The sequence below is a fragment of the Haemaphysalis longicornis genome, unplaced genomic scaffold (genome assembly GCF_048455015.1).
Source record: "Haemaphysalis longicornis isolate Haplotype H1 unplaced genomic scaffold, Haemaphysalis longicornis Haplotype H1 scaffold_6, whole genome shotgun sequence".
NCBI lineage: Eukaryota > Metazoa > Arthropoda > Arachnida > Ixodida > Ixodidae > Haemaphysalis > Haemaphysalis longicornis.
Genome location: NW_027526407.1, coordinates 69,560,058 through 69,574,584, shown reverse-complemented (window position 1 = coordinate 69,574,584; position 14,527 = coordinate 69,560,058). Strand labels below are relative to the sequence as shown.

At 48.1% G+C, this 14,527-nt stretch overlaps 1 protein-coding gene across 2 annotated transcripts in view; it reads left to right on the top strand.

Moving 5' to 3' along the window:
• LOC144142881 (TNF receptor-associated factor 2-like) overlaps positions 1 to 14,527 on the top strand; it is a 53,756-nt gene that overhangs the window by 30,094 nt on the left and 9,135 nt on the right. Inside the window, exon 1 of one of the 2 annotated variants that reach the window (XM_077674707.1) lies at positions 12,085 to 12,623. The exons of the other annotated variant lie outside the window; for it this stretch is intronic. Coding sequence (XP_077530833.1) covers positions 12,339 to 12,623 — 285 coding nt within the window. The 5' untranslated portion in view covers positions 12,085 to 12,338. Of the gene's footprint in view, positions 1 to 12,084; positions 12,624 to 14,527 lie in introns of those variants that run through there. 2 annotated transcript variants of the gene reach the window in all.

The window sequence follows — 14,527 nt, the reverse complement described above, 5'->3', positions numbered from 1 at the left end:
AGCCTTTTAAACAATAGTTTATTGTGCCTATAGCGCCTATTCTGACTATATCGGCTTTTTAGCGCCTATTTTTACTATATGGGCTTTTTGGCGCCTATAAATACCTGTTTTGTGTTATACATGCCTTTTTTATGTTTGAGTCGGTGTCCTGCAGGGGCTGTTTTAACTTCAGAAGCCCGCAACGGGGAGTTTGACGCCGTTTGCACGAAAAACCAGCGCGTCGTGCCAATCACGCCGAGAAGCGAAAACCGTGCCCAAACCGCAACCAACTCGAACTTGCCACCTCAGTCGAGCCGCTAGAAAAACCCGTACGCAGCTACACCGCTGCCAAGCTCACCGACGTCACCCCTTTCCGCACGAAATCTTTTGTTCTATGTGCTTCTGACGCACTGTGCCTGCAGACCAACAGCGAAAACTTTTTCCGGTTGCCCCATCTCTTTATAGCGGCATTAAAACAAGAAGCGAAAAAAAAAGAAAACGAACGCGACACAGCCGCGCACACACCGGTCAAGGTGAAAGACGCCTCCTAGGGGTATACCTACGTGCAAATCTCAGACACCAAAGTTTTAAGGTGACGCCACGAGCACGTGCACTGTCAGCCGCCGACAACAGGTACACCACCGACTGACAAGATGCAGTGCGTGTCGCACGAAGAATGAACGAGATACGGAGCTTTGGAATGGGTATCTCAGCCCTTTACAAGTAATCTAGTAGTGACACCCGTCATCTGCCGTGCCGGGTAATCCTTAAGCGCATTTTGAAACCTAGCGTAAAGGAGTTAGTTCCAAAGAATCTTGCGTGCTCTCTACTGTTGATAATCGGTATATAGTGCACAGTCACTCAATGGCGTTATTCCCGCAGCTTCGCTAATGATCTGCATCTGCGTGACAAAAGGGCGCAATAATTTTTAGAGATACACTCCATGGGATTCATCGGTGTTGTGAAGAGCTGGGAAGGTCGTTTTCCGTCAATGAATAATCCGTTGCAGTCAAGATCTTCCTTCGAAGCGCAGTTATGTCTTAAAGGGGTGGTTACCGATTTTGCCTCTTCTACCACCACCCGTTGTTCCACTTTCAGGGACTCGGCTGAGTGCTCAAACTAACACAAAACACTCCGTTTCTATCAATTGCTTTGCAATCTCCAAAAGCGTCGCCGCCCAAAGTATTTGCACCACGTTACACTTCAACGTGACAGGGCACATTCGTGTGCTTATTTCGCATTCTTAGCAGAAGGAACTTCAGCAGCTGAGAGCTTTGGCGCCACTCTGTCTGCTGAGCTCATTTGGGAGGTCCAGGACAGATCCGCCACTATCTCCAAAGGACCGGTTGATTAAATCTGTCTGGCGTAAAATTTCTGGAATCCATGCGGTAAAATATCTGCTGAAAGTTCGCATCAGCAGACGTTGTCATATTCCAGATTTAATGAGGTCATGGAGCGTCCAGAAGTACAAGAACGCTCCCCCAACTTCCGTGGACGTTGAGCGTTGTTTTTTTTCGCACACAATTATCGACTGAAAGGGGGTACCACTTCAAGCAGCAAATCATTGACATTGGGGTCATTTTTCGTGGATTTCAGTCTTTCCTTTTGGTGGTAAGTCCCACTCAGTTTCACGTAAATTTTAACATTGCAACTCTTGTGCGGCCTATTTTTCCGAATAAAATAAAATTGCTTTGCCCGAGCGCACGATTTGTCCGCGGTATTCCTGCAAGTAAACAAAAAATGTGCTAAAATATGCTTCTGAAGTAAACACGAACTGGGCCTATATATGCCTAAACTAGAGTATTCAGTGCCTATATACGCCTAAATGGCTGTTTTCAGTGCCTAATATGGGCGCCTAAAACCTGGCTTTTTAGTGCCTAAAGTTCCGGTCTCTATTTAACACCGTCCGTTCAACGAGCGTACACCTGTGCCTCTAATGTGTCGGGCTCTGGCACTTCGTAGAGGTGGGCAGATCTACAAAAAGCAGGTCTAGAATAAGTGCTAGAACGACAAAAAGTACTTTTCGCGCATCAGCCCTACACAGAGGGCAGGTGTCAGGAAATTGGGCATGGAAGCGTGGTGACGAAACCCGTGTCACTGCTGCAAAAGCCTGTGTAGCCAGAGCAATACCAAGTGAGCTAGCCTAGTAAGGACGTTTACTCCATGTGGTGCAAGGACGTGTGGTGAAAAATGTCTTTGTAGCAAAAGCAGAAGGCAGGATATGCTCTGTTGTAGAGAATCCACTTTTTACAGCTATAATTTTTACAGCGAATTCTGCGGGCAAAGACTGCAGCCACGGCCCGCGACCCACTGAAATAGTATGGCCAACTATTGCTACTCTTTATGAACCCAATTATTCCCCATTTTTTCTCAGTAAACCTTTTCAGCAGCAACAACAAGCAGGCCACATGAGTCAGCATTCTTATGCTCGGGGACAACTTGAGAACGGCAACGGAAGTTGCCGCTGCGCCTCATCACCCCACCCGGCTGTTACTCCGCGCGGCGCCAGTAGTGCCTTACAGCGAGGATTTTGAACGTCACATGAGTCACTACCGTGATTGCTCGCACTTAATCTCCTTGTAAAGTTCTGCACCAACTTAAAATATTAGCAGTGGCTTAGCTCGGCTGTGCCAGGATATCCGTAGTCTGAGCTAGGTTATTCTTAGCTTTCCTGTTTTTCTAGGATTAGCGTGATTATCATGCTTACTGCTGCTTCAATGACACACACACGGTATACGCATTATGTGACACATGAATATTTATCAAGCGGCCCCGGCGCAGCGTCACCAATCGCCCCAGAACTAAGCTGGTTCCTATAGGCGCATGCCGGGTTGTTGCGACGCACGAGCCATCGGTTCCACACGCGGCCACCCCTCGCATGATCATCAAGTGAACCGGGTCGCCACGTTCGAAAGGGAGGTCGGCGAAGACGCTGGGCGCGTGGGGTGTGTGAGAGACGCCGGGCAGCGAGCAACGTTCTTTGCGCCGTGTGACGTCACTGCTCCTCGCGCATGCGCAGCACGGCTCACCAGGAGCCACGCGAAACTGCTCAACCTCGGCCAGTGTAGCTCACGCTACAAAAAGACTGCCGTAAAGTTCCAAGAGAACGCCCCCCTACGAAACATGAACCATCGCACTTTAGGGGTGAAATATTCAATAACTAAAAGACCCGAAAGATCGCCCACCCCTTAAAATCGATGGCTTCAGCGCCGATAAGTGAACAAAACAAACGCGAGTCCTCTATTTATGCGTTGATGCGGTCATTTATCTGGCCTTCCCGCCCTTGACCCGAAATTCCGCCAATATTGTGTTTTCTTTTACATCTCCGCAGTTTTCGTTGGCGGTGCGGCCACTTTTTTTTCTGGTTTCTGCCACTTTACTCGAAAGTTCACCCATCCCAGATTTTTCGCTTGATATTTCTGTACTTTCGGTGGGCATTTTTTCGGACTTAACGGTATGTGTGAAATGTGAAACAGTATGTGAAACGGTATGTGTGAAAAATCACAATGTCGTTTCAAACCGCGCGCGGGCGTTGACATCCGGGTTCGTTGCTTGTAAAGAGTGATACACTACAAAGGCTATGGCCGTTCTTAACTTGTTCCCGGGCATAGCATATAACTATATAGGAGCTCCTGTTTCTTCTGAGGCAATTCTCTAAAGATTAATTGATTGAAAAATATTTGATGACCAAAAGGGAAGCTATAGCTAAATTATATTATCCCGTCGGTGACAATTTACAGGAACTAGGCTCCACGAGCCGCTGACACTGATAAATTTTGGTCTTATAATGATAGCTACGCAGATCGAAGTGGTTTTGCGCACTTAGTCATAAGTCTTCAAGGCGACTCTGACAAACAAGCTCTGAGCATCACTGCTAAACGTGCGACAGGACCGGAGTTAATCCCACTATCCGGAGGCAAACTGTCACGAATGATAATATTGCGGGTCTTTTTGGACACTAAGGCCTGCCTTGTATCAAAATGCTCATACTAACTCGCTTTTTTTTTATTTGGAAACAATGGCACAATAGGCAACCTCTAGCAAAATATAGGAACTTCGCTGCCGTTGGTCTCCGCCTCGAACAGAACACTTGTATCTGTACCATCCACGTGACGGAGGGAACGAGCCGAAAAAAAAAATTGCTCCAATCCATGCTGTGAAGTTTGTTCGAAAGTAAAGCTTTAAACGACACCCACAACAATTGCCCATTCGACGTCACTTGAATTTACACACATGGCTTTCAAAAGAGTGAAACCAGAAATTGTGCCAGGCGTTACCTTTAAATTGCCGGGGCGGCGTCCCGAACGCACCAGCGTCGGTCACGGACGGGCTAGAGCGGCGGACGCCGCCGCTGTAGCCCCGCCGTGCGTCGGCGGAAAGAAAGCGGAAGGAAGCGTCTTTCGAAGGGTGAGACAGCAGAACCTAGCTTTCCTAATGTGCTAGGTCGTGGCTACATCACCGCGCGACTTAAGCGCAGACACCGGAACAATTCGGCATGCAAGCTTAGTGATTCCCAGTATACCGATTTTAACAAGTTCAGTAAGTTTGAGATTTGCGAGAAAGCTGAGGGAACTTTATAATAGCAATTTATCAGAACCAGCTGCTACTTTCGGCTTTTGTAATGCCTCTTAAAACGCAACCGATTTGGTATTCACCAATTTAGAAAATGATGTCCCATTCGTGGCAAGCAGTGCGCACAAGGTAGCCTTTCTCTAGAGGCCAAATGTCTCCATGGGGTTTGTACATATTGTTTTCCCGCGCGGCAAACCAATCCTTAACTGAAGTTTGCCGTACAACCACTTAATTACGTCGGGTCCGGGTTACCCAGGAGGTGCTGTCGAACAACTTAGTCAAGCCGTGCGAGGGAAGCGCTAAATGTGCGCGAAGATGCGCCAAAACAGGCCCAAAACAACCGTCGGTACAGCAGGCGACAAAGCCGTCCCGCCGACGCGCCCGATGGTGTGAGCAGGCACCTGCGAGCGGGGGACGCTGAGTAACCATTCGCCGCGCTATCTTCACTGTGCTCTGTGAGGGAAAACCGTCTTCCCGCTCCCCAACCGCGTTGGGAGTTTCTTGTCGCGCACACCACGAAGGAACCGCTGGCTGGTAGAGGTACAAAAGCTTTGTTTTAAAGAGAAATGAAAGCGCCGATGGTCCGCTAATGGCATGTGCGTAGTTTTGGCTGCTTTGAGAGGAAAAGAAAACCTAGTTTCACCCAGTGTGAAATGTGCTGAAGCAGCGGAGCTCTAGGCAGGGCTGCCAACCGGCGAAGCCACTTTTCCCCTAGCTCAGATGAAAAAATTCCCTAGATTTCCCTAATTTTTTGCTGAATGCGGTTATCAGGTGTTTTCTCTCTGCTATCGGGTTCTAGTTTGGTGATATGACTGCCCAATTTACCTTTAAGGCATAATTATGAATTCGTTTGAAACCATTTTTGATGTAACGGAGATGAAGGTGAAAAAAATGTTGGAGCACAATTTGTAACGCTTTAAATGGATTATTTATTCAAAACACAAAAGCAATAGAGGGTCATTACGTGGAGGGGGGGGGGACATGTAACAGTGAATAATACATATAAAATTACCTAAAAAGTAAAAGCAATCGCTCGGCGCACACACAACGATACCACATTCCAAGAAGCACTACGTGTTACAGCGCCTTGTATATAAGCCGAAGACGTGTTAAATTATAAAAATGACACAATCAAGAATACCGCAATTCAATGCAAAACGCAAAAATCTTTGACTAGGACACAGAGCTTTTGCAATAGCATCCAAGTATATATGAAGGAAGGATAATGGGAACAAGCACAGATGATGCGCAGTGCATGAGATATTCGAGCGAGCAAGTTTATGAACTTCATCAATCATGTTCTTTTGCTATTTAAACCAGCAGTGTCAAACGTAGGATCGATAGCTTCGCTCGATGCACATTAATGGGAAATAGGTATCTGCGCTTCACCGAGAAACTAAAATCCATAGTACATAAAAAAAATGTTAAATGTTAAACTTAACAAAGGACACCGTTACACTACTGAAGGCATAAGTCCACGTGGAAGCAAAAATTTCCCTAGATTTTGACAAATTTCCCTTTTCCCCTAAAGACAACCCAAATCCCCTAGATCTAGAGAAATTTCCCTAGAGTTGGCAGCCCTGGCTCTAGGTCACTTGTGTCGGCTCCAACGCCAACGGGCGCTCTCCCGAGAACGGCAGCGCAGTCGCCGCGTAGATTATGCTGTTCGCGTAAAGGTGGGTGGTGGTGAGTTACTAACAAAGGAGAGAAGAGAAGAGAAGTGGGGATATTGTTGAACTGAACGGGTAGTTAACCCTCCTACCGCCCAGTCCAGGGAACGGAAGTGGGGTTTCAAAGGATAGGCAGAGAGAAGGGGGAAGACAAGAGCGTAAGGAGGGTGGGGGACAGTCTATGTCGCGTTCGTTTCGTCAACGACTCGACGGCTACAAACGCACCGCTAGTCCTGTCACAACCAGGAAGTTGAGTAGGTGCTGGAAGACCTCCCGTCGGATGGCGTCCGGTCCATGGGGAACATGAAGTCTTCCAACTTGTTGGCTGTGGCACCGAGTCGCTGGAGTGCGGCCCGGAGTTCCGCCCTCGCGGTGTCATGCTGGGTGGCAAGAGCACAGTAAATGCTCCAGCGTCTCGGGATCTGGGCAATCGGCGCAGGTGGGGGACGCCCGGTGGCCTTGGGGGTGCAGGCGGGCTCCCACGTTCCAGCAATTAAGCTGCAGGCGAAGCAGGAGCGACTGGGCGTTTCTGCTGATGCGTCCGGGCAGGACCCGTGGGGCCTGGCCACTGACTACTCGGACATCTGGATGCATGGCCTCCACCACGCGTGCCAGGATAGTCCTTGCTGCGTCAAACGACACCACATCGCGGGAGAGGAATCGGGAGCTAAACACCAGCGGCGGGATGCTCTCTCTCCTCCTCGTCCCGTCAGGGGAGGGAGAGGAACCTGTCTGCAAGACCACTGCGCCTTCTGTCGGTGGGTCTGGTTCAAGGCATTGCATAGAACTGTTCTACGCTTGCCGTTTTTTCAAGCTTTTGCTCTTCAAGCGTTTGCTCTTTTTTCTCTAGTCATATTTTGGCTAGTTTCATAAAACACGTATTGTGTAGATTGCACCTATTCAGTCGGAGCTGTGTGTGTTCTTGTCATGTTTTTGAGTAAATGACCTCTGGGGCCATCAGTACGACGCTCACTGCTGCTTGCCATGGTGACCACACAGCGCCCAGATATACCTTCGCCAAGTTCCCGTTTTCGGGATGCGTTTCTTTCGTGGGCCCGCGGGGCAACAGGTTTGCTTAAGCTTGGTATTACGTTCAGTTCACTCTCGCTTTTCTTCCTGATTTCACAAAAAAAGACAAAGGAATCCAGGCTAGGTGAGCAGCATTATCATTTTGGTTAAACCAAACAATAGCTGAATTGCATTAAGAATGTGCCTAACCAGTGTTTCTAAATTACAAAGACCCATATTTGTAGTGTTGCTAATAGCGCTACTGCATGATTGCTGAATAGAATAAGAGAACTTATGTTTTAAATAGATGGCATGCGCTGGAGGCGATACTTGAGTACTAGCTGCAGTGATATTTACAGACTTTTCGAAGGTGATCTGTCATTGCAAACAGTTTGTGTACTATATCCCCTATCACCTGTGCAGGTCTACAGGTGCCCTCAAGACAGAGCCAACCAGCCAGCTGCATTCGTCATACCAAAGATGGTGTAAGCACTTCATGGCACAGGACTTCATGGATCCTGCCCTCAAACGACTCACAAAAATGGCTGTGCCAACTGTTCTCCCAGAGTTATTCAGTTGTATTAATGACTGCCTGCAATGCTTCTTGCTGCATTATTGATGCCCCTGATGGATACCGCAACTGTATTCCATCTGTTGAACCTTGCCATTAGCACCCGAAAATAGAACGCAAGTCTCGGCACTCAATAAGGCTTGACAAGTGAAAAGCCTATCGTTGACACAAGGAACAAACTGTTTTTTATCTCTGACGTGCCTCATCTCCTTAAAACCACTCACAACAGCGTCCAGTCTCCAAACTCCACTCGCAAATTATTGTTGCTGCTAGCACTAATATTGTGAAACAGTACATCCACGAAAACCCTTTTACAATATGAAGACTGCCAGGGTAAGAGGTCATGCTAAATGTCGTTGTTTGTCACCGTATGTGCCGCATGTTGTTGGAGTGACCTAGATGAAGAGAACCATGTTGGGACCTACGTTGTCAAATGCGCTCATAACGCCCTCAGCAAGGATGCCTGTCTTAGCTGTGAATAACTTCTTGCTGGGCTTGCTAGTGAATAGTTCCCAGCGCCTGTCTCGTCTACTCTGTTTCTTTGTCCGTGTTTATTCTTCCGCTCCGAATAATGGCTCTCTTGCTGCGCCTTCGGGTATTTTTTTGGCGAATTGTGTACTCGCATCGTGGCAAATAGATGCACCCGTTGTAAGTGCAGTGTACACTGACTGTGTAGTGTGGTGGTCCTTTTCCGGACTTTTTGTTTTCAGGTGACGCAAAGCTTGCCAATATACGCAGTGCTCCCATGATGTGCCTCGTAAATCAAATTGCACTGTAATTCTTCTTGTTGTAATCAGGCAGATAAAATGTATAATGCCATCCTGAATACACATATGCGGTGTAATCCGCGAGCATATAGGCGGCACAGACATTTTTAACCTCTGTCATAGCACATAGCGGGTTGCGAAACATACCTGATGTAAAATGTACTCTAGTAGCATTCCTCACTGCCTGGTGCCAAGTTGTGAGATGCAAAGCATAGTAATATCAAGTTCAGTTGTGCATTTGTGCGCGGCACTTTTGAAATTGTGCTCGACTGCGTGTTCGAAATGGGAAAAATGTGGCGCGTGGTCCCACAAATGTTGTCGCGTTACCTTATGGGACTCTGTAATGTGTCACCATTGTCTCAATCACAAGAAGCATATACTGCTTCCCTGTTTCTTATATTAGACTGTTTGTATTGACAGCAGAAAACGTGAATTTGTGTGTCTTAATCGAGCGTGGAACCGGCCGTTTGACTACGTACACGTACCTAAAATATCCCCACCTGGCCCTTTGCCTTTACTGGGAAGGTGACGCTTTCAGAAGGTAACCCGGCTTCTTGGAAAATGCACCCTTGCAAGGAACCAATACGAAGTTGATTTTTTCTTCTTAACGTTTTTGCGTGTGTATATTCACACAAATATAATTTCTGTTCAATTACTGCTACTGGTTTGAAGTTTCCCAGAGGCAATAGACCTCATTAGAGTTCATAAAATAAGCAAGGCCTTCACAGCTTTTTTGGTAAACGGTGCGCAAGTTTTTCCCTTCTTTCACGTCCTAACTGGAGAAACTGCCAGACTAAAAAAATTATCTGCGGAGGTTGTGGTCGTAAGCAGTTGCAAGTACCCAGTCTCTAGATTTTGTTATGGTTGATATTTTCGTATGACTGCAACAACGCACAGAGTCTGAGGGTGTCTTAGATACAAGTAAAACTGTGGATGGCTGAATCTTCTGGATTTTCTGCGTTTTCAATTACCATGGAGAATAAATCCTTTGTGTGGTTGTGGCACACCTACTTGTGCATTTTTTTTCATTCCTGGAAACATGTTTTCCTCTCACTACTGTGTGTTGTCTCTGTTGTGGTGTATTACCCACTGTTTATTATATGTGTATTGCAAATGATGATGGAAATTTGAACTTGTTGTTCCGTTTAGTGCCATGCAATAAATATTTCTTCATGTATGAAGTCTTTTATGTGGCTTGAAAAGATGTGAACACACGACAGAATTCTTAACCATCTTTAAATAGTACTGTAAATTGCAATTTCACATTTCAAAAAAAAAAAATTAAAAGCGCGTGGGCACCAAGCCTGAGAATGATATAATCAAATAAACACTAATTAATGCATGAAAGCGTCCGAATACGCTACCGATGCCCTTCGCCGTGAGCAGCGCTTTCCAGCCATTCAAACTACCCGCTAAAATCGGCGTCCGTGAAACTAAAACAAACAGTTAATACTTTGTCTACCCGCTCGGCGCGCTACACTACACTACTGTCAATTCGGCCACAGGGCTCTATGGGAGTGTCTTCTCTTACTAGTATTTCTTTCTCTATGCTGCACCGGCGGCAAACGAAAGGACGAGAACACGCATGCGCACCTGCCGACGGGAGATAGCCCACCTATACATCTCAAATCACTTCTTTTGACCTGGCTTCGAGCATTCTTCGCAGCATACTGGTATCGGCGATGGCGCTGATAGCAGATACACATCTGACAACGTCTTTGACACACTTCCAGCGCTCGCGAGCTGCCGGAGAAGTGGCGGTCCCACGGGGATCTGCAGTGGCAGTTTCTTTTTCTTCAAACATTTTTAGGTGTATATGCTATCAGCGCGATCGCCCTTTCCAGTATGCTGCGAAGAATTCTCGAATACTGGTTAAAAGAAGGGTTTTGAGATGTATAGGGGGGCTATCGCCGTCGCCAGGCAAGCATGCGTGTTCTCGTCCTTTCGTTTACCGCCGGTGCAGCTACACGGCGCTCCAATGCGTTTCGGCCACAGCTCCCGTGCTCCAATTACTTCTGACGGCACCTGTACTACCGCTCCACCGTTAATATTTGGTCTAGTTTATTTGCTATTCATAACGGTTTTGAGCAGTTCCCGCGCAGTCCAAACCTGCTCCCGCAACATAAAAGGTAGTGTCAAAACAAAATTACGCCCATATTCCCGCGAGGGAACCCTGATGTGATGCGACGCATCAGGGGAGAGCGTTTGGACTGACGCTGGTATTGGATTGCGTCAGTCCACTCGCTGAACGGACTGTCGCTTCCATCACGTCTTCATCGGAAGATCTTGCATGGAGGTATCGTCAAGCAAAGTCAAGTCAAGTGCGAGAGCGAGCGCTGGACTGATCCGGCGCCGTGCGCTCCCCCGCTTATATTCCCGCTTTTGAAAGGAGAGGAGCCGGGGGGGGGGGGGGGGGGGGAGAGTCGCGCGCATGCGCACACATGCGCGCACCCAGAGCAGCGAAGCGCACACGCGCAACTGTTGTTATGATAATGAGACGGAGTGAGAGTGTTGCGCACAGCTGTTGGAGAGAACAACGGAGGAGAGTTACGCATGTGCAGTGAGGATGCGGACAACGCCGCGACAACGACAACAATGGAGGGACATACCCGAGAGCAAGAGATGCGTCGCATCTAAAAATGTTTCCTCGGTGTTCTTTGGGCCTGCCTACTCGCTTTGAGGGCAAAGGCCTGGCGATCAAGTACTTGTCTACTGTCGCATTGTATTTGCGTCCCTTTATTTGATTTCGCTTACTTTTGGCGTGGATTAATTTAACAAGCATTGTGCTAACACACCCCGAAGCTTCCGCGGAATCAGAGTTCTGCGTGGCTGGGTTGCCTGTTCTACACACATGCCGTCAAGTTCACGTGTAACGCGGCACGCGCCATTTTACCTTTTGTTGCATAGGTGCCAACGAGCTATAATGTAGCGTGGTGGTTAAGCATTAGTCGCTTACTCCTGGAGCCAGTGTTTAATTCGTAAAGAAACCAAATCCGTCAGAAAGAACAACGGCGTTTTTTCTTTACAAAATCGGGCGCTTCGGCCATAAATTACGGAGGTGCTCTGCGGCAGTTCTGAGCAACGGAAAATGACAAGAGGCCTAATGCAGGAAAGCAAAATGAACGCCCCGCCACGTCTCTTCCGCGCATGGTGGAAAGTCGTGGCCGTGTTTACAAGGTAGTGGCTGCGACAGAACGGCATCGCAAGAGCTAGCGCAGCGGCGTGATATCGCGTCCAATCGTGATTACGCTGTGATTTCGCAGCTACTTCCTAGCGCAGCGTGCCGTCTACATAGCGTCGACGCGACAGAAACTGGCAGCGTAGCACTTTTGTCGCATCCATTGAAAATTTCTCGTGTCATACATTACACCCGTAACTAACAAAAAAAAAAACACAAAAAATAAATTTCTTACAATGCTGAACGCTATAGGTTTGTCGGCTCTTTTGCTGTTTTGAGGATGCAGAAAAATACGAAACCGCGGCAGTGCCGCTAGTGGCCAGCGCTTGCAAGAGCACGCATTTCCCACCCTTTCCACGCTGTTGCCAGTTGCCCTTGCCCCTTCGTGACTCCGGTCACTGCTGCTCTTACTACCTGAGGCGCTTCGTGCGTCGCTTCCTGGCAGCACAACTGAACGAAATTGAGGGAACGTACTGTCTTCACAAGGGAGTCATAGAAGAGCTGTCGCGTTAACCAACGCCTGTGAATGTTTTAAAAGACAGGACCGTTCAGATTAACCAACGAAGTGTTCGTCCATTCACGAGTGCGGAATCATGCCTTCCGGCTACCAGCACAGCATCCTGAGGGGTTTCTCCGAGGAGCTGGACTTGAAACCCTTGCACTTCGTCGTTCCACCTCCCCCGGCCAGGGTTTGCAGCGCTTGCGGACATGTGTCCAAGCGCACGGGCGCCCTACTCTGCGGACACTTTCTGTGCGGCCTTTGTTACCAGCAGTGTGACCTGGGCGTAGTGCGCACGTGTCCGTTCGACGGCGAGGCGTGTCCAGAGGAAACCGTCCAGTGGAGGGACTTTCCCGCCGAACAGCTGCTAAAGAAACAAGTAAGCCGGAACAATTTTCGTCGTTTTGTCGAAGTTGCGTGTGGCGTTTGATCGGCTTGCTTTATGTAAGTTTGAAAGCCTGGCGCGCACTAAGCATTGCCGCTAGAATTTCATGCCTTTTTCGTCCGACAGGATGCACAAATACCTCAATAATTGAGAGACCCTGCTACATTTTTTTCAGCGTTATTTCAAAATAGTTTCGTAACATAGTCAACAAACATATCTGTTGCTTAGAATGGAAGGTTGCGAATTTTTTCAGCCAAGAATTACGGTTCTATGCCCAGCATGTAACTTGGAAACTCCCTCTAAAATTTTTTCTCGTTTTCGATCTTGGCGCTCCAATAACGCCGTTATAGAGCTGTGTGGCGGCAATTGGTCGCCTTGCGTGCTGCTGCAGCAATAAATGCATTCGATGGCCACTTCAAAAGTAATCGCCCCAAAAGCAAATCAGAAACAGGCGGAGGATCTGCTGCTACGAGTAAATCACTTACTGCCGCTCCGCTTCCAGACGAGAAGGGAAAAGTGAAAGGCATTTACCGAAAGTGTTGACGAGCCCCTTGAAGTGTCCTAATGAAAAAAAATGGCCGCAGCTTAGCTCAGCCAACCTTGGATATGCAAGCAAAAGCTTGGCTTAGTCTGGTTGAGTTTTGGCTTCGCTCGGTTAACCTTTGACGTAGCTGTATCGCCGACCATGTCTCAAAGCCGTTACCTCCTGTGCAACGTTCACAGGAGGAGGCCCGGCGAACGCGGCGTTCATTCACGGCGACCGCGCCGTTCCTCTTAGCCGGGCGCGATAGCAGTCACGTAGCCCGAGACGACTCAGGGGCGCAGGCATGGGAGGCTGCGGGGATGGTCGGCTCGCTATCAGCGGATCGGCCGCAGCCTCGGCAGCGGCCGCCGCTCGTGCTGTGCAGAACAACCGAAAACGGGGCCTTGTGCGCACCGCCGAAAGTGGGTCCAGCCTGTGTCGCTGGGGGGTGTTTCCGGGGAAAAGGTGAAAGTGCGCATCCCCCGCGAAACCGCAGGACGGAAGTTGTCAAGCTTTGCTTTAAAAAAAATTGGCTGCACATGTCGTCGACAAACGGTAGTGTTTTGCCGCGCTTGCCACGTAAATGCCTCTCTTGTCTCCTCCGCCCAATCCTAACGGGGTTCCGCTCGTGTCTTAAAGGAGCCATGATGAGAAAATACAAATTCGTTTAATTTGAAAGAACTAGGATTCAGTATCTCAGTCAGTTACATTAGAGCCACAAAACATGTTTTTTAACGAAAAAAAAATAGCAAGAAGTATTTAAAAACTTTCACATTTTGCGTCACAGTGTCGTGTTATGAGCAAGAATGATGTCATACGGGCCAACAATAAAATATAATTTTCAGTGCGTTAACTGCACGTTAGCATTCAAGAGATGCGGTCAAATGAAACTAGAGGCCCCATTACAGACGTCCAGTCATGTGTCGTCGCGACAGGTCAGTTAGGCGGCCGCCAATCGCACAAACAAGGTTCCGTGACGTCATAGAAAAGTTGCGGGAAATTGGCTAGAGGGTCGCAACTGCTTCACACGTTTTCTTTAATATCTCCATTATTTGTTCGAAGATTGCGGTGATATTGGTATCATTGTTATCGGGACTAAGCAGTATTTCTAATAAACCCAACTTGTATTTTGTCATGGCTCCTTTAAGGCCGAACCACATGCACGTGTAAAACCGACGTACTCGCGCAACGATGTAAACCGGTGTAAACGCGCAAGTAACCGGCATACTCCTGAGTACGCCGAAATCATTATGCGCTTGTTGCGACCAAGTCAGAGCCCGCCAGACCTCGACGCAAAACTTTCGGGCGCACGGTGTTGACGTAGACCTCTGGCGGTGATGTTCTGGCGGACAGGTCGTATAATAAGACAGAAAAT